The sequence below is a fragment of the Papaver somniferum genome, unplaced genomic scaffold (genome assembly GCF_003573695.1).
Source record: "Papaver somniferum cultivar HN1 unplaced genomic scaffold, ASM357369v1 unplaced-scaffold_137, whole genome shotgun sequence".
NCBI classification, from domain to species: domain Eukaryota; kingdom Viridiplantae; phylum Streptophyta; class Magnoliopsida; order Ranunculales; family Papaveraceae; genus Papaver; species Papaver somniferum.
Genome location: NW_020622934.1, coordinates 13433348 through 13459761, shown reverse-complemented (window position 1 = coordinate 13459761; position 26414 = coordinate 13433348). Strand labels below are relative to the sequence as shown.

General features: G+C 36.2%; 2 protein-coding genes across 2 annotated transcripts; both read right to left on the bottom strand.

Moving 5' to 3' along the window:
• Positions 1-1088: 1088 nt before the first annotated feature.
• Positions 1089-6773, bottom strand: LOC113334348 (eukaryotic translation initiation factor 3 subunit A-like). The gene is made up of 14 exons (XM_026580625.1): positions 6693-6773; positions 6351-6433; positions 5901-5998; positions 5325-5806; positions 4803-5018; positions 4331-4699; positions 4219-4248; positions 3875-4102; positions 3549-3710; positions 3129-3350; positions 2668-3048; positions 2284-2364; positions 1962-2163; positions 1089-1849 (listed from the first exon to the last, which is right to left on the bottom strand). Exons 3-14 carry the CDS (start codon positions 5944-5946, stop codon positions 1356-1358), a joined length of 2913 nt encoding a protein of 970 aa, XP_026436410.1. The 5' UTR covers positions 5947-5998; positions 6351-6433; positions 6693-6773; the 3' UTR covers positions 1089-1355.
• A 16546-nt stretch (positions 6774-23319) lies between these two features.
• LOC113334451 (NADH dehydrogenase [ubiquinone] 1 beta subcomplex subunit 2-like) lies at positions 23320-25500 on the bottom strand. Its single transcript, XM_026580701.1, has 4 exons — positions 25329-25500; positions 24199-24244; positions 24033-24107; positions 23320-23616 (listed from the first exon to the last, which is right to left on the bottom strand). Exons 1-4 carry the CDS (start codon positions 25433-25435, stop codon positions 23605-23607), a joined length of 240 nt encoding a protein of 79 aa, XP_026436486.1. The 5' UTR covers positions 25436-25500; the 3' UTR covers positions 23320-23604.
• Positions 25501-26414: the final 914 nt, after the last annotated feature.

The following is a 26414-nucleotide window of genomic DNA, read 5'->3' as shown; positions in this document are numbered from 1 at the left end:
ATTGATTCTCAAAACCAGAAATTGATTCTCAAAACCAAGTCAGTAGAGAAAGTGGAGAATAGAGAGTATAGGTTCTCACTTCTCCGAGTCGACAGATAATACCTAGGGGTAGGAAATTACAAGTACACCCCTAGGCTATTGGATGTCGGATATTAACCTAAAGGAAAGACCCCAATCCGATTCCGATACCGATAAGAGGTATTATCCGATAGCTTATCGGATTCGGATATCCGATATCCGATATGTCGGATTAAATCCTATAGGATGTCGTATTTTCGGAAACGGATCTCGGATTTCTGCTATCCATTGCCAGCCCTAGTTAAAGCCCTTAAGGGCAAGCATGATCTGATTTCTTTTATCATGTGGTCCATTTGGAAATATAGAAACAGTGTTCATTTTGATAATGTGGTGCCCGATGTGCAAAAGCTGATTGATAACATTAAAGCATCACATCTGAAACTCAGACAGGATAGGGATAGTAAAACTGGTCATGATTCTGCGAAAGTTAAGAAGTCTCTCAGTAACAGCCACAGCTCTGGAAGTGATAATTATGATTGGTTTATACATTTTGATGCATCCTTTATTGAAGCTGATTTTACAATGGGATATGCAATCTCCATACTAGATAATACAGGAGTCAGAAAGCATTGCCGCGCAGGATGCAACTGGGCTTCCTGCCCTTTAGAAGCAGAAGCCAAAGCTGGAATTGAGGCGATAAAGTGGATGAAGGAACTAAAGCTACAAAACTGTTGCATAATTAATAATTGTCAAACCTTAATGAAAATTATGAAAGGAGAAGTTGATCCAGAAGTTCAACTTGGGAGGTCTCAGACAAGCATCTATAGATGCAAATTTTCCCTTATGCTCTGTAATTCGGTTTCCTTTATGTATAAGTCTAGAAATTATGTTAAATTTGAAGACAAACTAGCTAAGGAAGTAAGATCTAGGAGAATCGGATATTTCTCTACGGAGAATGAAAAAAAAAAAGGACAACAAATTGCAGCTGAATTAACCCGGTCTTAATAAATAAACAATTTTGGAACACCGGGAACATCAAAAATGCTGGAAGTTTCGGAAACGCACAAAGGTAGGTACCACCGCAATAGTGCTAGTGAAACATCATAAAAACCAATTGCAAAAGAATACATAAATATATATATCATAACCTAAGAATCTGTTCTCATATTTCCTGACAAGATTAAAAAGACTAGTGCAAATATGTAGGACCAAGTGACAGCAGCAGTAACAGAAACAAAATTCTCTATGACAAATCTTTTTAGTTGAGCCGCGAAGGTGACAACAATTCCACTCAGATGAAAACAACGAACATTTTCAATAGAGGGTCAAGATTCAGCTCAACGTTTATTTGGGGGAACCCATTTTCCGGTGCTCCCAGATGCTGCTGACGGCCTACGATCATCAGTTCGATCAGTGCTCCCAGATGCTGCTGATGGCCTATGATCATCAGTTCGATCACTGCTCCCAGATGCTGCTGATGGCCTACGATCTTCAGTCCGATCAGCGCGCCACCTATCAGTTGCAGATTGACGCTGACCTTCTTGTCTTGAGCCCCATCGGTCAGGTTCAGGGGGTGTTACCGCAGCAGCTCCAGATGCTGCCCTCATGAACCTAGGTACATATCTTGCCGGTGCTGCAGCAGTAGTCCCAGGTGCACTTGAAATGGCAGCAGGAGCAGCAGCAGCAGGAACAGGTGGCGCTCTATTAAACCGAGCCTCCCTCTCCTTCCTTTCCCTCTCCTCCGCTTCGGCCTCTCTTTGCCTCTGCTTCTCAGCCATCTCGTCCAACTTGGCTTTTCTCTCTAAGTCTTCTTTCTTTTTCCTTTCGGCCTCTGTAAACCCCAAATAATTACCAGATTGCAAAAAAAAAACAAAGAAAAATGATCCATTTTGACAACCACACATGGGAGGTAATCATCTATTGCATACGAAAACTAGAATTACCTTGCTGCTTTCGAAGAGCTTCTTCTTCCGCCAATTTCTTCTGTCTCTCCTCCTCAGACCTCAAGTAAAATATCAGCTTCCTCTGCTTATCTCTAATCTCCCTGTGATCCTGAAGCAATTGGGCAATACGCTCATCCCTCTCCCTCTGCAATCTGTCAAACTCAGATTGACGACGAGAGACGATCCTAGCCTGGAGAATGTTCTGCGACAAGTAAAAATGAGATCAGCAATGCAGGAGACATTTAATTTCGAGTTGGCCTCCTTACCAATGCGAACTGTTGCCTACTGTGTTAAAAAAAAGGAACAAGTTATTACTTTTTACCTTATTCTCCAACATCCTTGAGAGCCTATTCTTTTCCTGAAGGTCTCCAACATGGCGTTCCCTGCTCAATTCAATCTCTTGCTGCAGAAGAACATAAAGCATCATAACTTGGAAACAAAATCACGAGGCAGTTGGTCGAGCCTAATGAGGGTTCAGAACAGTGCAACCAATACATTGGGGCCAGGATAAGTTTCCGCTTAATGCTACTCAAAAATCCTGACCGAGGATGAAAAGAGAGAACCCATGTAGGTAGAAAATAACAAATGGATGGCTGAAGCTGAAGTATTAATTTAACTGGAGTATCATGCAAAATATATAGAAATGGTAATAATGCACGATATGATGAAATTCACAGCATTGAATAGTGCAATATACAAAATATACCTGCTGGTCCCGCTCATGGGCAATTTCTCCCTCCACTAGACGTTGTTGAAATGCAGCATCAATAAGAGGAGCCTCCTCTTCTCTCCTTGCTCGTTCCATATGATCCATAGTTTTAGCAAGTTTCTGAAGCCTCTTCTCCAATTCCTGTCTCTCTTTCAGTTGCTCTTGTATAGCCATATCAATTATTTCTTGTTTAGTGGTGGGTGTCTTCGTCCCCTTCTTGTTCTTATATATCTTCTTTAACTTTTCTATCTCCTGCTCCTCTTGGTCTCTCTTAATTCTTTCTTGCTCCCTCAAATAAGCTTCTTTTTCAAGCCTTTTCTTTTCTGCCTCCACGGTAACTTGCTGAATCTTTTGCCTTTTGGTTTCCTCCTCGAGTTCCTTCAAAGAACAGAAAATGATAAAATCTGGTTGCATATGCTAGGATACATATATACTGCACAAACAAAAAATGGCCTTACCATTTCCAACAACTGGCGTTCTTGTAGTTCTTTGCGCTTTTCAATAATAGACTTTCTAGCAAGAAGCTTTTTGTGCTCCTTATTAACCACCTCAGCTAAACCTAGAAGCGCGTCACCTAATTTTGATGCCTTCTTAACCGGAGGATAAATCAGCCCTCTCGCTTTATTCAAGGACTCAGCAAGAAGGGTCAGGTGGCCCTGAAGCGTGTCAGACTCAAGATCCTGAAGAAGGAAAAGATAAATACATAACTTAAGCTAACAATCCAGTATACAGAGTACAAGTCTACATGCATATCTTATCCCTTTCTCTTCCTAGGTGTTCTATGTTACTAAAAGTAAAGCAGTTGCAGCTCCTTGGCGTTTTACTTGACAACAAACGCAAACATACAGAGAAGTTTGTTAGGCTGCAGCTTAACCTACCAAACTACCAAAGAGAACTGCTCCTTTCTGATGATCGACCTTCATCGCAATGAAATTCGATTTGATGGCATCAACTGAAATCTTTTCAACAATCGAAAAATCAAAAAAGGGAATCATCTTGGACAAGACCTCGATTTTCATCGTCTGATAAACCTGTGAAACCTGGATTGCAAAAACCAACAAAGAAAACATGAAAAACATCAGAAGGATGAACAAAAATTTAGGGAAGTCCTACGCTTGCTGGTTGGTGTTCAGTACTGCATGCGACTGCGGGGAACTCATGTCGTGGTCGTTGGTCCTTAAGTGGTCAAAGAAATATTCATTACCTGCTGAAGCAACCGCAGGGTAGCAAGCTTTTCGAGAGCAGGAACATAGTATGAAAGTTGCACTTGTGGAACAGAAGATGCAGACGAAATTTTTCCTCCAACATTGGAGATACTGCCTAACAATGGCTGAACTCTTGAAGCAAGATCCAGGGGTGGAAATTCATGTTCCAGAAGATTGTAAAGCTCTTTAACTTCCGGTGATGCACAAGCCAACACACCTTTAGAGACCTACAGCACAATGCATCTGGCTAAGTTACTGAATCTTAAACATAAAATAGTGTCTAACAGTATCTAAGACGAATATATTTAAATAAAACAAATTAGAATCCAGATCCAAAACTTACCAGTTGCGAGAGAAGCGCTGACCTTGAAAGCTGAAAAGGGACCATTAGACAGCATAAGTAACTTAAAAAAATATATCGATAAAAAAATGAAACGGGTGAAAAATTGATTTACCACTTCTCTGCTATCACGTTTAGGGTCGAGACTAAAACCTATAAGGTTAGCCATTCTCAAATTGCGCTCCTTCTCATTGTCAAGCTCCAAATGTGATGCACCATAACCATGATCATAGGGAGTCACTGAAAGAGCAGCTAATACAACAGAGGATGCAATTAGCTGCAAATCCTTCTGGGTTAAGTGCCTATTGTAACTTTTCTGAAGTGAGAACAGTTTGGACCATGCATAGGCATTATAAAGTTGACTGTCCGAAACCCGGAATATCTCAGTCAGCTTGCCATAATAAACGACCATCAAGGATGGCTTGGGAGTTTTCTTTACCATACACATCAAACCATGAATGTCTTCCACAGAACGAAAAGCTTCCTGCACAAGATCAGATAACAAAATTTAGATATAGAACCGAGGTAGTTTGTTCCACGCAAATACTTGGGAGTCGGGACTATGGAACTAAGTATTCTCCACATACCTGCCAAAGTTCAAGCTCAGTTGCAACCTTAAGCTGCTCAAACCTCGTATCTTGGTACAGTTGTAAGCTTTCTGGTAACAATAAGTCAGGTCTGTCTCTCTGGTCCTTGTATTTGTTAAGATTTGCAAGATGGTTTCTGATTATTTCGCAAAGCCTACGGAATTCAGTTGTTCTCTTGTACTGCTTACAAAACTGGAAAGCTCGGTGCGCAGTCATCTATGCAATAGAGAGAAATATTAGTCACAATCCTACACTCAAACTCATTAAGACTGAAAAATCAAAAATGCCAAGGAGATAAAAAGTGGTTGAAAGAAGGTCAATTAATAGCAAAGTTGATAAGATGTTCCATTAACATGATAAAGCAGATGAAAACTTAAGGTAATTTAAGCTTCATACAACCCATTCCAATTCCATGCAATAAATCGAGTTATAACAAGCTTCAGAGTACACCACACTAGAGACCAAGAGGTAAACCTAGAGCAAATAAAGAATCAAACCTAATAAACATATCAGATGGCTTACCGCGTAGAGAGCTTCTAGTTTAGAGTTGTTACGGAGAATTTCAAGAACTGTTCTGTAGGTCTCCCATAGAAACTTGAACCACGGAGTAACAAGCTCGCGGTCAGATCTATCCTTTCCCTTCTCTCCACCAACATAGCTCAGCATCAAGTCTTCAGGCCTCTTATCAGCTTCCAAGTCATCAACGTCCAGAGCTTCTTCTAAAGCCTCTGCCTGGGCCTTTGCATTCTCAGCTTTCTCAGTTGAAAGATGCAAAAAGTGTTTGATCACCTCTTCCAGTGAACCAACATTAACTTGTTGGCACACAATCCGGTACTGAATCAGCCCATCCTTCGCAAACCGACCCCTCCTCATCTCAACACAGAGTTCAACATACTTGAACATTATACGCTCAAGTGTTTTCTGCCATGCACGATACCTCTTAGAAGTGATTACATCGTGCAATACTTGCAAGGCTGCTTGCATCTGCCCGACATGAATCAACTCTGGATCCACGCACAAAGAAAGTAACAAAAAGTTAACACAGTTAAAACTAAAAAGCTAGCCATACTTTCAATACATAAAACACACGAAACTAACCTTCAGCGCGCTTCAAAGCATTCTCGGGTTTTCCAAAAGTAGCCATGATTGATAACTAAAACTTTCCTTCTAAAACTGTTGTTTGTATAAACAAATTCCTGGTGCATGAAAACAGTTTACGGTTAATCCATCCTACTATAAACACATAAACACAAATTAAATATCCAGTTGATTTGCATCCACACAGCTTCTTAATTCAAAATGTCATGTTCAAAAATTTCTACAAAAGCAAGACAACTCAATCTTTCCATTCAATGAGTGCCAATCCACAATGCAAATTCTGACTAAGATTGAGCAAACAACAACGGACCTTGACTTAAGTATGTTATGCAACTTCAGGCAAAATAAAGAACACTACCATAGAAAACAAAATTATAGGTTCCAATATTCCATCCACGGTGCAAATTCTTAAAAGACATTATCATCAACAATAAGATAATAAACTCTTACTCTTAATTCAGCAGTTTCCGAATGAATCATAAAGCAGCTTGAGCAACTTCTTCTTCTAATACCACCACAACCACAGACAAATCCTGAAATCAAAGAAACATCGATGAATGGGTGAGCGAGAAGAGCTCTAGGTTCAAATCGATCGATAACACACACTTACATGTTCAGATAACCTAGGAGGACAACTCTAAATTTGCAAAACGCATAATCATGAGATTTTCATATCGTAATTGATTCGAACACCTAAATCTAATCGGAGAAGTACAGTCTTCGTTCATGCATACGAATTGGGAATAACAACAACTAAACCGAATCAAGAATTCATAAACCCTAAATTCTTACCTTTCTTCTTCTTCTTCGACGAGAGCGATGAGGATTTCTCCGCTGATAAGTAGGGTTTCCAACAGAAGAAGTGAGTGTTTTCTTTTAGTTTTTATATATGTGATAAGATTAGAATGATTATTAGCCGTGAGATTCTTCCCTTGTATGTAAGACGTTAGATTTAGGACTAGACTTGGAAGTTCCAAATTGGGGTTCAGAATACTTTTGGCATGGTTCCCGAACAGGAATAATGTTCCAGCTTTACAGCATTGGGGAGCATTTGGCCCAAAATCCGGCGATTTGATCCGGCCCAACCAAATTTTTGTTGCCAAACGGTTCACCAATGGATTGGTTGTGGATGTAATTTCCCAAATTCAACGGATTTTGGATTGAGTGCAGATGATTTTGGATTGAGTGCAAGTGCAATCTTAAAAATCTGTTGGACTTGTGCATCCATAAGATTAAAGATATTTATAGTATTTTTAAAAAATACGGGATTAGTTTAGTATTTTTAATAATCAACTATATAACAAACTAAAAAACATTATCATCCATGCATCCACATAATCCACTTAAACCAAAATGACAATTACCATGAAAAAAAAACATTACGAAAATGGACTACATTTAATTTCTTCCGCTACATTTTTCTACCAAAAATGAACAAAAAATAAAATCAAAAACCAATTGAATCAATAACCTAAATTTCAAATCTTAGGCAGTAAACAATAAATTTAACCATAGACTACTAAATTATCATAAGATCATCAAAAAATGACCGAAACTATAAGTGACAAAAGAATATTAGAAAAATAAGTAGTAGAAGAATATTGAAAACTCATTAGATGACCTAGATGGCGTAAAATAAGCACTTGGAGAAGAAATCTACATTTGCCAAAAAAAAAATAATAACAAATGGTACTGCAGTGTTTTCATTTCACTTTTATTTTCTATTTTGTATTTTATGATCCAACAGAATATATTTATTGTACTTAACGAAAACCTAGTTTATGTTGGTATACCCATTACTATTAACATATAGTTAGTTTTTGAAACTGTGATTCAGTAAGACATATTTGATGTACTGAAGAAAGAAACCTAAGTTTTCAATTATCAATACATATTGGTTGTACCGAAAAATAACTAGGATTTTGACATTACAAAATGTTAGTACATATTGGATCTCGCAAGACCCTATGCACTTGATTTCTCTAGCTGACGTCCTTTACAGACCTGTAAATTGCGTCACTCGAAGTGAAGACTTTAACTTACCTTCCTCTAACAGGAATCCCATTGATTTCCTTCAAATATGTTTCGATCAAGGTACTGTAAATCTTTTTTCTTTGATGGACCTTCAAGAAAAAAAAATATCAAGCAAACCTCAAAACAATTAGGATAGCTTACTATATTCAAAAGGTTACAGAAATGCTTAATTGATTCTACCTCACAAATCAATCTATGAAACTTGTGGGATAGCAAAATCTGAGACGAATAAAACTTTAAATTTTTTTATCAATCTTATTTCCTGATCGATAATTCTTGAATGGTCGTATAGCAAAAGAAACGGGTCTTTGGAATAGTCATGAACCACGATGATCGAGATAAAATTTTGGATATCAAATATCAATCAGGTAAAAGATAGCCATGTCGGGTTTCACGAATTCCTCAATGAAGACTTTAAAAGTTGTAACCTAATTATGTTTCACAAATAAACTTATCTCTTTAGAGGACGACTCTAGTCGCAACTATGATATAACTTGTCAGGATTAAGACTCTAGGTCGCCGAGAGTCCTTTATCTACAATGATGAAGTATGCTAGATTGCTTACAGTTCAAGCAATTGTTTCTTGTGAACAAACCAAGTTCGTGAACTAGTTTATATGTTTACAGATTTTTTTAATCCCGAGCAAACTTAACTTCTCAAATTAGATTGGTTCTAAGGAATAGAAACGTTGTATGCATGTGAGAAGTTTTCCTTAATTTACAAAGAAGAATTATCACCCCGCGTATTTATCAATTAAAGACCCGTTCACAAAAGTTAGATCAGAATTACCAAGTAAAGTCGTGAACCATCAAGCAATGTTGGAGTCCAGTAAACTCAAGAACATGTGACTTTGTGAAATAAGAATCAATTTATGTACATGAGATGTTTCAAGTGTACATGAACCACCTTGAAATGTACTGTATGCAAACTCCATAAATCATTTTGTTTACATGAATAAATTATAAGTGTCCAGGAATGCATCCAAAATGTGAATAGTTCGCAAACTAAGAAAATCATTTTGTGAACAATGAAAATATTCGGAGTATCCGGGGACATACAGTTTTATACATAGTCTATGAACTGAAAAATCATTATGGTATTAATATTTCTTGATATTTTTAGGATTTCTTTCGCAACCATAATTTTTCGAACAATGAATCGTCCTCAACCTCAAAAGTGATAAGTCATATGAACATCAAATGCTTTAGTTTATGTTTCGAGATTAGTCAAGTACAAACTTGTACTCGGAACTTCTTCTTTCAATTCATCAATTATATTAAAGTCATACGACAGTATCTCAGTAGATAAAATGGTATAAATAATGAGAAAATAAGATAATCATTTTTTGCATAGCTCTGTTGATGAAGTTCTCGCAAATGTCATCTTGTTCTTCAGTCTTCAATCTTAAAGGAATATTCGGATAATTTTGATACTAAACAACCATGCTCTAATCTATCCCGAGACCGACTTTAGTAGACTACAAATGAAGATATAATTTTTTTATCTAACATAGATAACAAGCTTGACATAGAAAAATTTGATATTTTTACTGAGCGATGCTCTGAACTATGTAGTATGTTCAACTAATTTTTCTTAGCAGATCTTTCAAATTGTTGGTTCTCTTTGTTGACCAGTTGTAGAGGGATTTGACTGTAAAAATTTTTAGAGGGTTATGAATCCATCCGAGAGTATCAGTTTGGTCGGGACTTGTTTTTAATTAAACATCAAGAAGTTAATTGATGGCAGAGAGGGATTGTGTGAGTAATTTGAAATTTCTAGTCACTATTTTCCGTTAAGAGACTGACCAAATTGAAAAGACGAGGGTACCCAAATATACCTCAATCTAAAACTTTTCCACCTATAAGTCCTTTCTCCAAAAGTGATTGTCTATGGACTGAGTCGAGACAATACAACTAATCGGTTCATACTTCATGTGATCAATTATGGATACGAGATCGAGACAATTCGACAACAAGATAACTTGTGTGATTGACGACTATGGATACAAAATCGAGACAATACAACAACGAAGTATGTTTACTTGATAAATGGTCCAGACTTAACCAAACATAATAGGATTACTATCAAGTAAATAGGAATTAACGTTTGTGTATTTTACTTTTAATTATAATAAAAAAATTATAATTGCGGAAATAGAAAAGTAAAAGACACGGCAAGATTTTGTTAACAAGGAAACCGCAAATGCAGAAAAACCCCAGGACCTTGTCCATAATTGAATACTCTCAGGATTAATCCTCTATACAAAATAAAACCAACTTCGTATAGTTGAGACCAGGCAACTAAACCTATAGTTCGCCTAGTTCCGTCGGCACCCCTGCGCCTCCAACTTGTTAATAAGTCACGCTGGAACAATTCCTTTGGTTCGTATTCCAAACAGTAAAGGAACAATTCCTTTCGCGCACTTGTAAAACATTTTTATGCTAACATGCATGAGATGAATTTTGAAGGATGTACGTTTCGTACTATGATTGGTACAAAATCATTTGAGGTTAACAAGCAAGTGAATTGATTCTGTATCCGTACCTGAATACCTTTTTACCATGTTCGGATGAAACATATCGATTTGACAACAATATTATCTCGTCAGTAATTGGTGGAGCATGGTCGGATAACTCTCTTCTTATCCACAATATTAAATTTCATCTCAAAGTTTTTGGAAAACTAGCTTGTGCAAACTTGTGTCCTAGCAATATGCATAAGACAAAATGGACTAGAGATGTTGCTGAACTTACATATCATCTAGTAAAAGGAGTCAAATTTTTTTATTTTTGTGGTGTAATGATCAGGAAAATGATCACAATTCGAAGAGGTAAAAGAAGAACCCCTGGTTTTGCTTGTTTGATTACAAGAATATGCATCTTTTTTGGAATTGTCTTTCCAAACGCCAGGGAAAATTTTTCGAAGAAATTAGGAGAAGGAATTATCAATAAAATGAGAGTACAAGTGTTCAATGCTCCTCCTCCTGTAAGAGTTGAAGGAGATCCACTAAATCTTAAGAGAAGACTACATAGGAAGAATGTCTGCATTGTCGATCTGATTGATCATGCTACAAACATATATCCAGATCTTACTGAAGCCTTGAATGGCATCTCAGACAAGTATCAAGATACTTCTTCGAAAGAAGATACTGACCTGGACATCTCGGATTAGCTTCTACAACTGTTATTGTATAATATAATGTATATTATTATAGGCTTGTCTGATGAACAATATTTAATGTTGTATGCCTGTTAAGAATCAAGTGTAATAGTAAAATGTTTTATGCCGTCTATCTGTGCTTCTCTTGATTTAAAATTACATAGCATGTGCTTGAATGCTTTATCTTATTGCTACGTATGTTTATGGGATGTTTGATTTCGGTTTTCATGACCTTAATATTCGATCCCATATGTTGTAAACCCTTATGGTTTGGGTGACTTTTTGGTTTAGCATGATTAAGTTCTAGCCCATGATGGTAGGCTTATCAAAGAATCATGAGGGGTTCTAATTGAAACAATATGTGAAAAAGTCACAGTATGTTGAATCGTTTGGTTTAGCATAAAATCATATGTGTTTCGGGGTTTCAACTTTTGCATTGCATAAGTTAAAAGCGGTTTTCAACCTTTCTCTGGCAAAGGTTGGTTGTTATTATTCTTTTGTCTTGCATGAGGATAACAACATAGTGATATTTCGGTGTCAATTCTCCCTGGAAAGAAGATGCAAACATTATTGGAGAAGAGGATGCGAAATTTGAGGTACCAACTTTGTTAGTTAATCGTTTTCCTATTTAAGAAAAGCCTGATTTTATTGTGTACGTTTATTGCTTTTGATTAACAAAATTTCCGTACAATTGATGTTTTACTCCATTATTTGTGTATGGATGTGTGTGTGATTCAATTGTTTCCGGTTAAGAAAAACTATTGTTATCTTGCTTTATTGTTTGGTATCAATCGTTTTAGGCTTACAAAATTTCGATGCAATTGCGGTGCTTTAATGTCCATGTTGTTTCAATTGCTTCCGGTTGAGGTAAATAATTATGCAAGTTGATTTATTTGGTTTGTATGAATTTTTTATGGCTTAACAAAAGAAAAGGTTTTTGGGATAAATTGTTAGTCCAATTTGATTCCGGATAAGAGAAACTAAGTTAATTCTGATCTTAGTTAGTCTTATCAAAGTGGAGGTTTCGGTTATTCAAGTCTAGTTGAATGCCTTAACAAGAAATGCTAGTTAACTAACCTAGTACTTGTCTTGTTTAAAAGTGAAAAGTCTAAGTTATATGGATAATTAGAACCTGATGAGAAAAATAGAGTTATCTTTATTTTGTTCTTATCGAACAAGCGATTGTATTTGTACAATCAATTTAGCAAAGGAACTAAGGTGCTTAGTCGATTTTTGGTTTGCTAAACTATTAGGGAAAATTGCTTCAGGCAATTGTTTCCTTAGTAACATATCAAAACAAAATTACTTTGTAGTTTCGGTTTTGATATTGGTTATCAAATGGTGTATGGAACCCTCGTGCTTAACTCTTATAGGTTGCAAGTCTTGTGAGATTTGTAAGATCCTTTCGGTTTGTCCTTTATTTGCTCGTATCTTTGTCATTTTGTGACAAAAAGGGGGAGAAATATATGGAGTAAACAAGTGATATTGGTATTGATTTATATTGATTGGTATCACTAAGGGAAAGGACATTGGTTCTTGTGTTGTTGAATTTTGGAATCAAGCGTATGTGTAATGATTTCTTGTAATTTGTTTATCCATATGATGTAAGAGTTTTGTCACTAAAATTGACAAAGGGGGAGATTGTTAGAGCATAGCTCGGTTGAACCCACCAAGCGTTGGTATGTCAAGTTTGGTTGTCATATTTTAATGAACCAAAACTCATTTAAAGAGTCGCTTGATTATGTACTAGAGTCAATTTCGTATAGGTTATCTTGAAAGTATTAGGATATCAGACATTACAAGTATTACGTGAAGACTTGAAGAATGTGAAGAATTACGGAGCTACAACGACAACATCATCTTTCCACTTGAGGTTAGTAATATTTGACTTGAACTGTTTCATTTTATAACGTATCTTTCAAGTCGTGCATATTGAAAACATAACTGCGAAGCTATGAATGATTATACTCTAGTTAGACGTAGTATTAAGGAATACAATACGAAGTATAACGCTTATCTTTTGAACTTACTATATAAGACATCGACATAATCGTTTGAATGCTATTATGTTTATGTATGGGTATGAGGTGAAGATTTCATCCTAGGAAACAATGTTTTACATTAGTTTAAAGGAAGTAAATTCATAAACTTGTTTTGTGAATCGAAAGGGAAATCGCTAGGCTTATTGGTATTGTTATTCATTACATATCTTTTGAACTACCAATATGTGTGATTAATATAACCGCCCATGACTTGTTTATGTTCTTTGTAAAAATATTCACAAGGGCTGACTTTTGTATTGGTATGACTTTTATTAGTGAAACCGATCTTAAGTAATCACCTGAGATGGTATGATCGATTTGTTGTAATTGGTATGACTAACTCTAGGCAAAGGGGAACCAATCCTAGTAAGAGGTGCAACCGATCACAAAAGGGGAATCGATCCTTGTAAGAGGTGCAACAAGTTTTTAGTTATTGGGAAGCAATCCTATGAACATGTGCAACACATTTTTAGTTATTGGGAACCGATCCTATGGACATTTGCAACGAATACAAGTTAGATACGGTACGTACGTGGGAACCGATCCTAGTAACTATTCAACCGAATTATAGAAAGCTAGTGTGACTAATTCCAGTACCCACATGGAGGTAGAACCGAAACTTGTTTTGGTAGAACCGTGAAACCCATGTTTGGTGATTTCATAGGATAATCAATCACATAGTTCTTGGAAGTCAGATGAACCAATTCTAAACTTGTTTGGAAGTGTGATAAATCGATTCCAAGATAGTAAATATGAAAGATGAGGTCGACATAATTTGAACATGTGCAGTAACGCTTATCTTTTATTGTTCAAAGATATTCCTTAATAGCTAAAGGAGAATCTCATATCGAAATAAATTAAGAATCTTTTAATTAAGGTTGTTAGTTTTGCATATTTTTAGAAAATAAAAATTAGTAATGTGCATTTACTAGTTGGAGATTTTTTAAGAGATTTTCGGTCATTATTTGGACAAAGCATTTACAGGAATTATGGAAAACGAAATGGAAATATATTGCATATATTGAGAATATTTTCAGTTTTGGAAATTCCTTGGTGTCCAAACTTCGTTGGTATATAAATATCAAAGTTTGCATTTCGAGCAAATTAATCCTCAGATCCAGCAAAACTATCTAGTTGTATTGTTACTGGTGGAGCCGCCTATTCGGGGTGGAAAGTAACCTAATTAGGCGATATCTCTTATGACCGCTCAGTTTAAAGACTTCTTTGGGATTGAGAAGCTCTATTATTACCGTTGGTGGGAAACTAGATAATTGCGGTTTAATATTAGTTTTCGATTGATTTGATTGACTAACGATTGTTGAACTTTGATTGCACCTAGTTTGTTTATGTTTGAGAATCTTCTCTTCTGATATAAGATTCACTCAAACTAGATCGAAGTTTCGACGGGGATCTTTAGACTGTTTGTAGATCTAAAGATGTCTTGTGATAACCCATTGTTAACAGACTCAGTTTTGTGTGTGATTGATCACTAGAGATTCAAGTTGATTGTGTGCAGGCGTTTATTGAAGATCTAAGAAGATTTAAAGACGAAGAAGATTTATGATTTGGGTTCATAATCTTTGGTGTGCACAATACTTTGTTTCGGTTAAAGAGGATCCAACTATAATCGGTTTATCCTTGTGGTAGATTGGATTGATCAGTTGAGTAGATCGGCATCAATATAATTCTTTGTGATTCAAAGTATTGATTGCAAAATATTGACAATTACTTTGGTAGTTGTTATTAGATAGATCTAAGGACCTGACAAAGGAGTTTATTGAGATAAATGGGATAACCTTTTGTCAAAATCATATCACTTGGTTGAAAAGAGTTGTTATTCCTTTACTGTTTGGAATACGAACCAAACAAATTGTTCCAAGTGCGTGATTATTAACAAGTTGGAGGCGTAGGGGTACAGACGGAACTAGGTGAACTATAGGTTTAGTTTCTTGGTCTCAACTATACAAAGTTGGTTTGATTTTGTATAGTAGCTTCTTCCAGAGAGTATTCAATTATGGACAAGGTCCCGGGTTATTTCTGCATTTGCGGTTTCCTCGTTAACAAAATCTTGCCGTGTCTTTTACTTTTATATTTCCGCAATTATAATTGTTTTTATTATAATTAGAAGTAAAATACAAAAACGTTAATTCATATTTACTTGATAGTAATCGTATTGTGTTTGGTTAAGTCCGAACCATTTATCAAGTAAACATACTTCGCTGTTGTATTATCTCGATCTTGTATCCATAGTCAATCACATAAGTTATCTTGTTTTCGTATTGTCTCGATCTCGTATCCATAGACGATCATATAAAGTGTGAACCTATTAGTTGTATTGTCTCAACTCAGTCCATAGACAATCATTTTCGGAGAAAGGACTTATATGTGGAAAAGTTTAGATTGAGGTATATTTGGGTACCCTCGTCTTTTCAGAAGAAATCCATGTGGAATGTATAAAGGTGTTTACTATCCCTCCAAGTTTCATCACAACCATCCCCTATCAAGATTGGATCTTCACCAAGCAAGCACGGATCGTTCAGTTTAAAGGTTTGCTCCTTGAGCATCACCATGAAGTTGTAATAAATGAAGTTATAAAAGACTTGGGGAAAACATATCTACGGAACAAAAAAACTGTAGACCGAGATCTGGGAATATGATTGTTACTCGTATCGAGATGGATTTGGCAACACCAATGAAAATAAGGGAATGGTGGAATACAAACTCTGAAGAAGTTCTGTGGATTAGATATCACGGGGTCAAACAACCACATAGTTTATGCAAGGAGTGTTACGCAGTCGAACATAATAAATAAATATGTGGGAAGGTATATGTAGCTCTCAGTGAAAGAGCAATGACTATGGAGTAATACGAAAAACATTTTAAAAAGAAGAATGAAGCTGGTATTTCTGATGCTGCAGAACTAGACAAACATAATGAAAATGACTCTGTTTTTGTTGGCAATAATGATGATGCACAACAATATGGAGATGAAGGAAGAACAACTAAAAGATCTAAAAACCAACCTGACCTTACTTATGATAGTAACCCTTCTCTTAGCCAACCAACCCTTGCTAACCATACTGGTATTAATAATGGACCTAATGATGGTGATCATGTTGGCAACAGTATTACTCAAAATGACTTCATGGAAGCTTTCAGGATGGATGTCATTAAGGAACTTGTTGCTGATACAAAGTTGGATACCATGCAGGATCAAGGGAGCATTGCCTTTAGTGTAACTACCTATCCTTACTTGTTGTTTTATTTTGAACTTCTTACTTGCAATGATTCTTACTTTTCTAGTATAATTCATATTATTATGGGTTTCCATAATACTGAATATATTTTTGTACTCTCTGGTGTTTTAAACATGAGGGTGTTAGCTTGGAACTGTCAAGGCTTTACTAGCAAAATCACTAGAGATCACCTGAAAGACTTAATGAATAGGTATGACCCAGACATCATTTTCATTTCAAAGGAAAAAATAGTGGTAGATAAAATGAATAAATTGATTAAGCCTTTTAAGTATCCAGATAAAAAATTCATATCCGCTGTAGGATTAGCTGGTGGCCTTATTTTATTATGGAAAGATGGTTTCCAGTTTAAAGTTGTAAATGCGGATACTTGGATCATAAACTGTTTAGTTCATGATGACCCTTCAAATCCTAAATAGATTCTTACTCGCATGTATGGTTCACCATACCCAAATCATAAAGAAAAGCAATGGTCTTATATAAGAGATATAAGTCAAAACATTAACCAGCCATGGGTGATCATGAAGACTTGAATCTGGTTTTCAACAATGAAAATAGGGCCTCCATTCATAGTACTTATTCTGCCTCAAGATTTGTTACTTATTCGTCAAAAGACTCTTCCTTCATTAATATGATTTATGATGCTAGGCTAGAAGATATGGGTTATTCAGGAAGATCTTTTACCTGGTGTAGTAATGTACATGGAACTGGTGTAAGAAGGTCTAGATTGGACAAATCTCTTACTAATGCAGATTGGGTGCTTCATTTCCCTGATTAAAAACTTCTACATATACCTCAACTTGGATCTGACCATTGCCCCATCTTACTGGATTCTGCATCAACTAAAAGTGACAAGAAAAAAACTGGAAGTATTTTCAGTGATATGAAAGAGATGAAACTCTCAAAGCTGAAGTTTCTGCATCTTGGAATAACCAATTCCGGGGATCTCACACTTTTCAATTCTCAAGAAGGCTTGTCATCATAAGAAAATATATCTCAAAATGGAATAGGCTAAAGTTTGGTGATATTCAAAGCAACATCCATCTTGTTCACCAACAACTTGAATCTGTCCAACAGAATTCCCAGCCTCAAGATACAAGCACTCTTCAAGTTCAGCAGTTGGAGCATGAAATAGAGCATTGACATCAGATACAAACTGAATTCCGGGGACAAAAGGCAAGCGATCAGGATTCCTTAGAGATGGATAGAAATACAAAGTATCGTCATACAAATGCAAATAGAAGGAGATCAATGAACAACATTAAAGCTCTAAAAGACAGTGATGGGAACTGGTGTTCAAGCAGAGAAGACTTGGAAAACTTGCTCATCCAACATTACAATACTCTTCATAAAACCTCTTTTCCCAGCAAAAATGATGCCTTACTACAACATATCCCCCAGGTCATCACAACAACAGATAATATTGAGCTAATCAAAGTCTTTGAAGCTGCTGAAATTTTAAAGGCTTTATAAGACATGAAACCATGGAAGGTTCCAAGACCAGATGACTTCCCAATTTTTTCAATCTCATTGGGATATTGTAGGATATGATGTTGTGCAAATGGTAAGACAATGTTTTCAGTCAGGATTCATTCTCAAGGAGTTAAACAATACTAATATTTCTCTTAAACCAAAGTAAAAAAAATAAGCAGTTTTTATTAGAGCATTGCTCGGTCGAACTCGCAAGCATTGCTATTTCAAGCTTGTTTGTCAAGTTTAGTTGCCAAAACTATAAGTCTTGATTTCTAGTCTACTTATAGCTAAGTCTCGGATTAGGATAGTAAGTAAAGTTAAGCTCTAGACTGGACGGCGTTCATCAAATGAAGGCGAAGAACTACTCGAGAGAACTTATGGAACTTCATCGACAAAAGGTATGTGGAGATTTGAACTTATCTATCACTCAAAAGTCTATCTACTCTATATCCTATTTGAGACAAAAGTCGTATTGCTATATAGACTCCAATTACACACATTTGCTATTTCGAGCCGAGTTTATCTCGCTTATCTATTTCTTGAAATATGTGTTGGTAAGCTTTCGCTTTGTCCAAGTTCATCTTTACTCGTGACGAAAGTCATGTTGATTATTTCAATAACTTGAAAATCGCTTTGAAGAAAATAGTTTATAGATAACGACTATTTTAACATCCTCTAAGAAAGTTTCAATGATTAAAGTGAGAGTTTAGAACAGGTAACCATGTTTGGATATAAACATAGTGCGTTCTCACATTTGTGTAAAAGTCCAAAACCGGGAACCTGAAGTATGCGTACCCGTACGCGCACTGGAGGTTGTTGGAAATCCGGGCAAGTATGCGTACCCGTACGCGCACTGGCGGAAGTTTCACGTCCGTGAGTTTCTGCTGGAGTTTGGAAGTGTGAATTGGTATGCGCACCCGTACGCATACTGGCATAACCAAACTCAGTACAGCCACTTAGGTATGCGTGCCAGTTTGCATACTTAAGTAGGTTACTTTCTAAAATCGGTTTGTTAAACATTTATATAATAAGGAATGCAATCTTTGCAAATCGTGGCTATAATGTTCATGAATTGATTCGAGTAAATCAAAATCGATTTTGCTTCGACTGTGTCTTGTATACTTCTATGAGATCTAAGCAATTGAACAACTCTCAAACTAGTTCATTTGATTCATTGAACTAGTTATGGTGAAGATGAATAAGGTTGATATGAAAGTTCTCATATGGCTAACCATTGGTTAACTATTGTTGAACCGACTAAGTGTACACGTTTAGGTACGGTTACTCAAACCTAAATGAAGGTGCATTTAATTTATGTATAACTAGATAATTTCGATCTAATGGTTGAAAGATATTAGCATGAATCTAATCAGGTTTTCATCTAACGATGAGTACTGAATTCTTTGTTACCAAGGTAACTTAGATTGCAAACCCTGATTTGAAATATATATAAAGGAGAACTCTAGCAACTGGGAAACCTAATCCCCACACCTCCCGTGTGACACTGGTTGTATAAGCTAGATTCGATTCTCCTTTAATCTTAGGTTTTTCACGAAACCCTGTAGGTTAACGACTTAAAGACTTCATTGGGATTGTGAAGCCAGGCCCAACTATTTTCTCCTTAGTTGCGTGATCTGATCTTGATGTTTTCTATCGTGATTGAGTGCAATCGTAAGACTGGGTTGAGATTTATATCTCCGATAGGCAAGATAAAAAAGTAGTCATAAACACTTTCGTATCATCGTTTGTGATTCCACAATATCTTGTTTCGTTAATCGATTAAGATTATTGTGAGGTGATTGATAATACTAGGTTGTTCTTCGGGAATATAAGTTCGGGTTATCAATTGGTTCCTGTTCACCTTGATTTATCAAAAATGGAACAAAAACTCGTAGGTATATCTGTGGGATACATATTTAGCTATTTAATATACTTTTATGTGTGAGACATATTTGTTTATCAAGTATTCGACTTTGGGTCGTAGAAACTCTTAGTTGTGGGTGAGATCAGCTAAGGGAATCAAGTGTGTTGTATCTTGCTGAGATTAGAGACGTAAGGAACCTTGAATCAGTGTGAGATTGATTAGGGTTCAACTACAGTCCCTACCGAAGTTAGCTTTGTAGTAGGCTAGTGTCTATAGCCGCTTAATACAGTGTGGTGTTCAAATCTGGACTAGGTCCCGGGGTTTTTCTGCATTTGCGGTTTCCTCGTTAACAAAACTTCTGGTGTCTGTGTTATTTCTTTTCCGCATTATATTTTGTTATATAATTGAATATGAAAGGTTGTGCGTTGAATTGATCAATTGGTAAATCCAACCTTTAGCTGTTGATTGAAATTGATTGATCCTTGAACATTGGTCTTTGGTACCGTTCAAGTTATTTCTCTTATATTCAATCAGGATCGCAAATTGTATTTGTTTGATTGCAGATTGAATTGAGAGATTGAGATATAACTCTTTAATATACTTTTTATCAAGATTGAGTCTGACTGTCTAGTTGATTCTCTTGAAAGTATATTGGAGTTAGTCCATACAGATTGCTAAGCGAAATATTGGGTAGGTTTGTTAGAACCCCGCTTTTTCAGTTTCCATCTGACTTAAGACTCATTGCTTTGTGCAATACTTCTTACAAAGTCATTTCCAAGATTCTCTCAGCTAGATTAAAGAAAGTCATGAACAAGATCATCTCTCCTTTACAAGCTGTTTATGTTCCAGGTAGACAGATTTCTGACAACATACAGTTGGATCAAGAGATAATTCACACAATGAAGAACATAAAAGAAAAGAAAAACTATCCTGCTCTTAAGCTTGACATGTCAAAAGCTTTTGACAAGATTGAGTTGTCCTTCCTTATGGATGTTATGGAAAGAATGGGCTTTTGCAATTAATGGTGTAATCTTATCATGCAATGCATTAGTATCACTAAAATCTCTATTATTCTTAATGGGTCACCATGCAATACTTATAAAGCAACAAAAAGCATCAGACAAGGTGATCCCCTTTCACCTTATCTTTTCATTATTGCTATGGAGGCTTTCTCAAGGCAACTGCTTTTGGCTGAGCAAAATAACAAGATTAAAGGCATTAAGATTACATCAGGTACTCCTTCTATTTCTCATTTATTCTTTGCAGATGACTGCTTGTTGTTTGCAATTGCTGATCTGCACAATGTTAACAATTTGCTCCAAATTATTGAGGACTATGGGGTTGATTCTGGTCAAACACTGAACTTCACTAAGCCAAGTTGTTTCTTCATTATTAATATCCCACCAAGATTTTGCAGGATACTAACTAGAAGATTGAAGGTGCCTCATATGAATCTAGAAGAGAAATACTTAGGAATGTCGTTGTTGATTGGAAAAAGCAAGAAAAAATGTTTCACACATCTTCTAGATAAAGTGAAAATAGATTATCCATTTACAGAGGTAAAATTATGTCTCAGTGTAGTAAATCCTTAATGATAAACACTGTCACCAACATTATACCTTCATACACAATAAGATGTTTCCAAAATCCTAAGGATATTATAAATGAAATCAGTGCTATGTAGAGGGACTTCTAATGAGGTTTTGATGAAAATAGAGGTATATGTGTTACTTCATGGGAAAATCTAAACTTGCACAAAGATACTGGAGGGAGAGGCTTTAGAGATTTAAAAATCTTGAACCAAGCTCTTCTAGTTAGAGCTGCTTGGAGAATCTGCACCAATTCAGGTGCTGTTTGGGTCAAGTGTATGTCTGCGGAATACTTTCATGCACTAGCATGTTACATACCACTATCAAGACTGATTCCTCTTGATCATGGAGATGACTTCAAAAAAATATGGAATGCATTAAAAAACATAACTGCTGGCGTATTGGTGATAGCACTCAAATAAAAATATGGCTGGATGTTTAGATTATAGGTATGGATGGACCACCAATACCAAGACCAGAGGTTGTTGATAATGAAAATTTTGTTTGGGTAAAGGAACTTATTCTTCCAGGTGGTAAGAAGTGGAATATTGAGCTGGTGCATTATTTGTTTGATCAATCCACGACTGACCTTATATTAACAATGAGGCTCTCAGACATCTCAATAGACAAGTTAATATGGAAGCTTACAAAAGATGGTGTTTCACTCTTAAGTCTGCCTACAAGAAGATGTATGAAGACAGTCTAGGTACTAGGCAGATTTCAGTTATCGTCCAAGGTACAAATATAAGATGGAATGAGTTTTGGAGAATTAATACTTGGCCAAGAGTTAGACACTTCTTCTAGAAATGTCTAACTGATATTCTCCCTACTATAGAATGCTTATCAAGGCATTGTGGTTACATAAACAAAACTTGTGCTTTATGCAATCAACATGATGAAAGCACAATGCATATATTGTTTCACCGTCCTTTCTCAAGGGCAGTTTGGATGGGAGTTATGGGTGGAAGTCAGGTTCTCACAAAAGGGTATAATGACATTGCCGCTATCCATGAATATTGGATAACACAGTCTAAGCAACACCAAGGTCTGAATAATTGGCTAAACCTAGCAATGGTGGTTGCCTGGAGCATTTGGAATGAAAGATGTGAGGTGGTTTTTCAGAACAAGAAGGCTGATCCTAGAGCAACTGCAAAGAAAGTCATTAGTTTCGGTAACTATCTGTCTTCAATTACTGTCAAGGCAGAGACCTGTAATATGGCACTTTCTTTACCTTCTCATCCACCTGCAATTTGGAAACCCTGTGCTAGGCCTTACTATTAATTGTGATGCTTCTTATGATACTAATACTGGTCTAATAGGTGTTGGTCTGATTATGCGTGACGTTTCAGGTAATTGGAGGGGATGTCTCGCAAAGTCCTATGCAGGAATAGCAGATTCAGAAAGAGCAGAATGTCTAGCCATTTTTCGATGCAGTGGTGTGGTGCAAGGAGTTGCAAATCTCTCATACAATGTTTGAGTCAGACTTGAAGAACATTGAAGGGTTCATCAATAATTCCTCCCCAGTCATAATATGGGAAAATGAGGACATTCTGCACGATACCATTCACATTACGAAGTCTTTTCCAGAGTGGGAGTTTTGTTTTATACCTAGAATATATAACAAACCTGCCGATGAACTTGCTATGTTCGGCAGGAAGTTTAAAGTTACACGGGTCTGGCAAAACAGCCCCCTAGTGTAATTGAGAACCTTTTATTATTGGATAATCGTCTTTCTTCACCTTGATAAAATTACTCATTGTTTGCATCAAAAAAGAAGAAAAAAAATGATAGTCCTTAGTCTTCCTTACAGTTCACATGGTTAGGGAGGCCAACATGTAACATTATTAAAGAGAGAGAAAAACATTTGTGCAAATTATAATCACTCAACCTGAGTAGTAAAAAATTTCTCTACAATAGGAATGAGCAAGAGATTCATAAAATTAAGAGGTTGGTTTAATGCTTTATAAACGATTTTAAACTCAATAACCGATTAAACCCGCCAACTACGAACGCACAAAACCCTACTTGAACAACCAAAAGTTTGGATTTTTATGTAATCAAATCAAACTACGAATATAGATATAAGAATACATAAGACCCCACACCAAAAAATTTGTTAAGTAACCAAAATGTGAACAACAAAAACATCTAAAATGTCTAGAAATAGGATGTTTTCTTTATTCATTACGATGTGCATGTTCATCACACTTGTACAAGGAAAAGTAAAGAATCACCAGCTGCTTCGGGAGTATAACAGGTACAACAGCTTCAGTGTTCTCTGGGAGATTTTCAATGGGAAGCCTGGTAAAATGAAGAAAGCATGAGAAAAAATTGCAAGAAGAGCCTAAATGTAACATATTTCCAGATTTATCAACGATTTATCTGACGGTAAAGTTGATCTTGGCATGCAATTTGTGCATCCATAAAGAAGAACTTTTTAAATTACAAAGTCACACAGTTCTACTTCAAATTTGATCCCCATATTACTGATTTCAATCTTTTGTTCAACTTCATAGAGTTGTAAGAACATCAATTGGCCAGAGTAACATGACTGTGCGCTGAAGCACGACTTAGAATTTAACTAGATTTCAAATTTAATCCCAAAATTACTGATTTCAATCTTTTGTTCAACTTCATAGAGTTGTAAGAACTTCAACTGGCCAGAGTAACATGACTGTGCGCCGAAGCACAAATTAGAATTTAACTAGAAATAGTACCTCATGCCCCTGTCCATTTCCATGGCCATGCCCGTGCGAGTGATCTTCATGACCCTCCCAAGGATGTCTCCAACCCTGCAGAACAAGAAAATGTTGAAGGTTAATCTACTGGTGAAGACTGAAAGGACCAGAAGGTAGAAAAAGTGTGAAATGCTTAGATGCTTACCAAAACTACTGGGCCATCCTTCTTAGCCCTATACATAATCCAAAACCTACGAAGACATAAGCATGTCATTCAGTGAATGATTACAGTTGCTGATGAGACAAATGAGATAGAACATGTACAGAAAAGATAATTGACAACTCTCTCACAGATCTCACTGTAAGACCTACTAAATTAGCAAGTCTTGTGTGCACACATAACGATGAAATGCAAGCTTTTACCCCGGTACAACAACCTATAAGCAACAAATGAAGTTTCTAATCTGTAGCAACTGTGTAAAGTTTTTAAATACACCACCATTGTAGTTAGCTGTAACCAAATTAAAGAAATTCTATACCAGTATTATTCACCGACAGAAAACCTCAAGTGAAGCAAGGTCCAAATGAAAAAAAAGATAGCTGATTTTCACGTCAGTCCTTATACACATGAGTGCAGGACAAAACATAGCATTTCAAATGTTCACCATATCTTCTAGCTAATATTAGGAGCTTGTTCAAATGAAGACCCACGCAACAACTACAATTTCTCAACAACGTTCCAAAATTTATAGGAAAAAGGCACAAGTGGTATAACAGATTAATTGGTCGAAACAATTACATCCCATCCCTTTAACCTAATCTTCTCCACCCTATAACCTGATTGGTCTCTTCGTATAATTCTCCAGATCAAGTATAAGCATCCTTTGTATCTCTGAACAGCCTTTCTAATCCTACCAATTTCAAACTCTAACAGAAGAAATGAAATCAATTCAATTCAATTCCCACATTAACTGCTCCTCAATGAGGTTGCGGAAAGAGGGGGAAGGAATTCTCCAAAAACAGTGTCATTTATTATATCAATAATCAAACTCTCCTAATATCTTCCTCAATCAGAAAAACTTAGTAATTTTAGGAACTAAAATCCTAAAACTTAAATCTAGAGTAGATGAATTAAAGAACAGCCTTTCTAGTGCTATCAATTCCAAACCCTAAGAAATGAAACGAATTCAATCCATTTACCAACTTAAAAATAAAGTACACCAGTAGCAATTAAGTGCCCTAATCTAAAAATACAGATTAGGGGATTCAAATAGATGAAGTAATTAGGGTTTACTGAAATTGAAAAAATGAATACAGAGAGAAAGAGAGGGTTACCACATGAGAGCACACATGCCCTTCCCAGTAACAGTATGCCATCGCTTTGGTTGATGCATTGTCAACCCTTTGTACGTCGTGCTGTGTCCATTTCCTCCTCCTCCCATCTCTTTCTTCTTTTTCTCTGTTGTTTGCTCTACAACGAAAATTAGAAGGGAACTGGATTTCCAGATCTTTACCTCACTGCTTCAAATAGTCCAATCTGGATTCTAATACGGATCTTATACCCGACCTAATATGTCAATCGGGTGACCCACAACACACACTTGATATAGGAACTACCCTAATCTAATCTCAGGGGCTACTCTGTTATACCAACCCGGCACCATGGTATATGGGATAGTCTAGTGCTAGTGTTATGTACCCGGGTGCCATTATGTTGTGGTAGCCCTTGTCCAATATCTAATAAAAGAGTAGTTTTTTTTTTTTTTTTGTTTTTTGACTATATTTTTCAGAAAATATATATAAATAGGCTTTGAAATGTAATTGGAAACCTCTATGGTTATTTTGGATACGCTTAATTAAAGAGTAGTAGTTATTTATATTGTTTTAATTAGGGAGTAATTTCTAGATTGCGATATTTGTCCCTAGAAGATAGGTGAATCCCAAATAGGGTTTACTTGGACACGCTTCTTTTCAAAAGCCGAGGTGATTTTTGGTTGTATATTTCATGAATCAATTTTTATACCCTTTTCTCAATTATTTTTGTCTTTGATCCCCAACTTATACATTTGGCATCAGAGTTGTTCCAAAAAACAAAAATTCGATTGGAAGTTCTGGTAATCATACTATTAAAGAGTTAGCAGATATACAAAAACAACATACAAAGAAGCTTCTTTGTGTAGATGAAAAATTAGTTCAAATGGGTCTTCAAATTGATTCATCTCACAAGATCCAACATGATAAGATTGTTCAAATCCGTTCTCGAATGGTTACGCTGGTATTTCGACTCAACAAGTCCAATACAAGACATTCAAAATACATATGATTATGGTGAGACATCTTATATGCAATTCAGGTGGTGGTTCTACTATAGGATGAACAACATCCACACCGATTTCCAAATCTTAACCTTCCCATATTTGA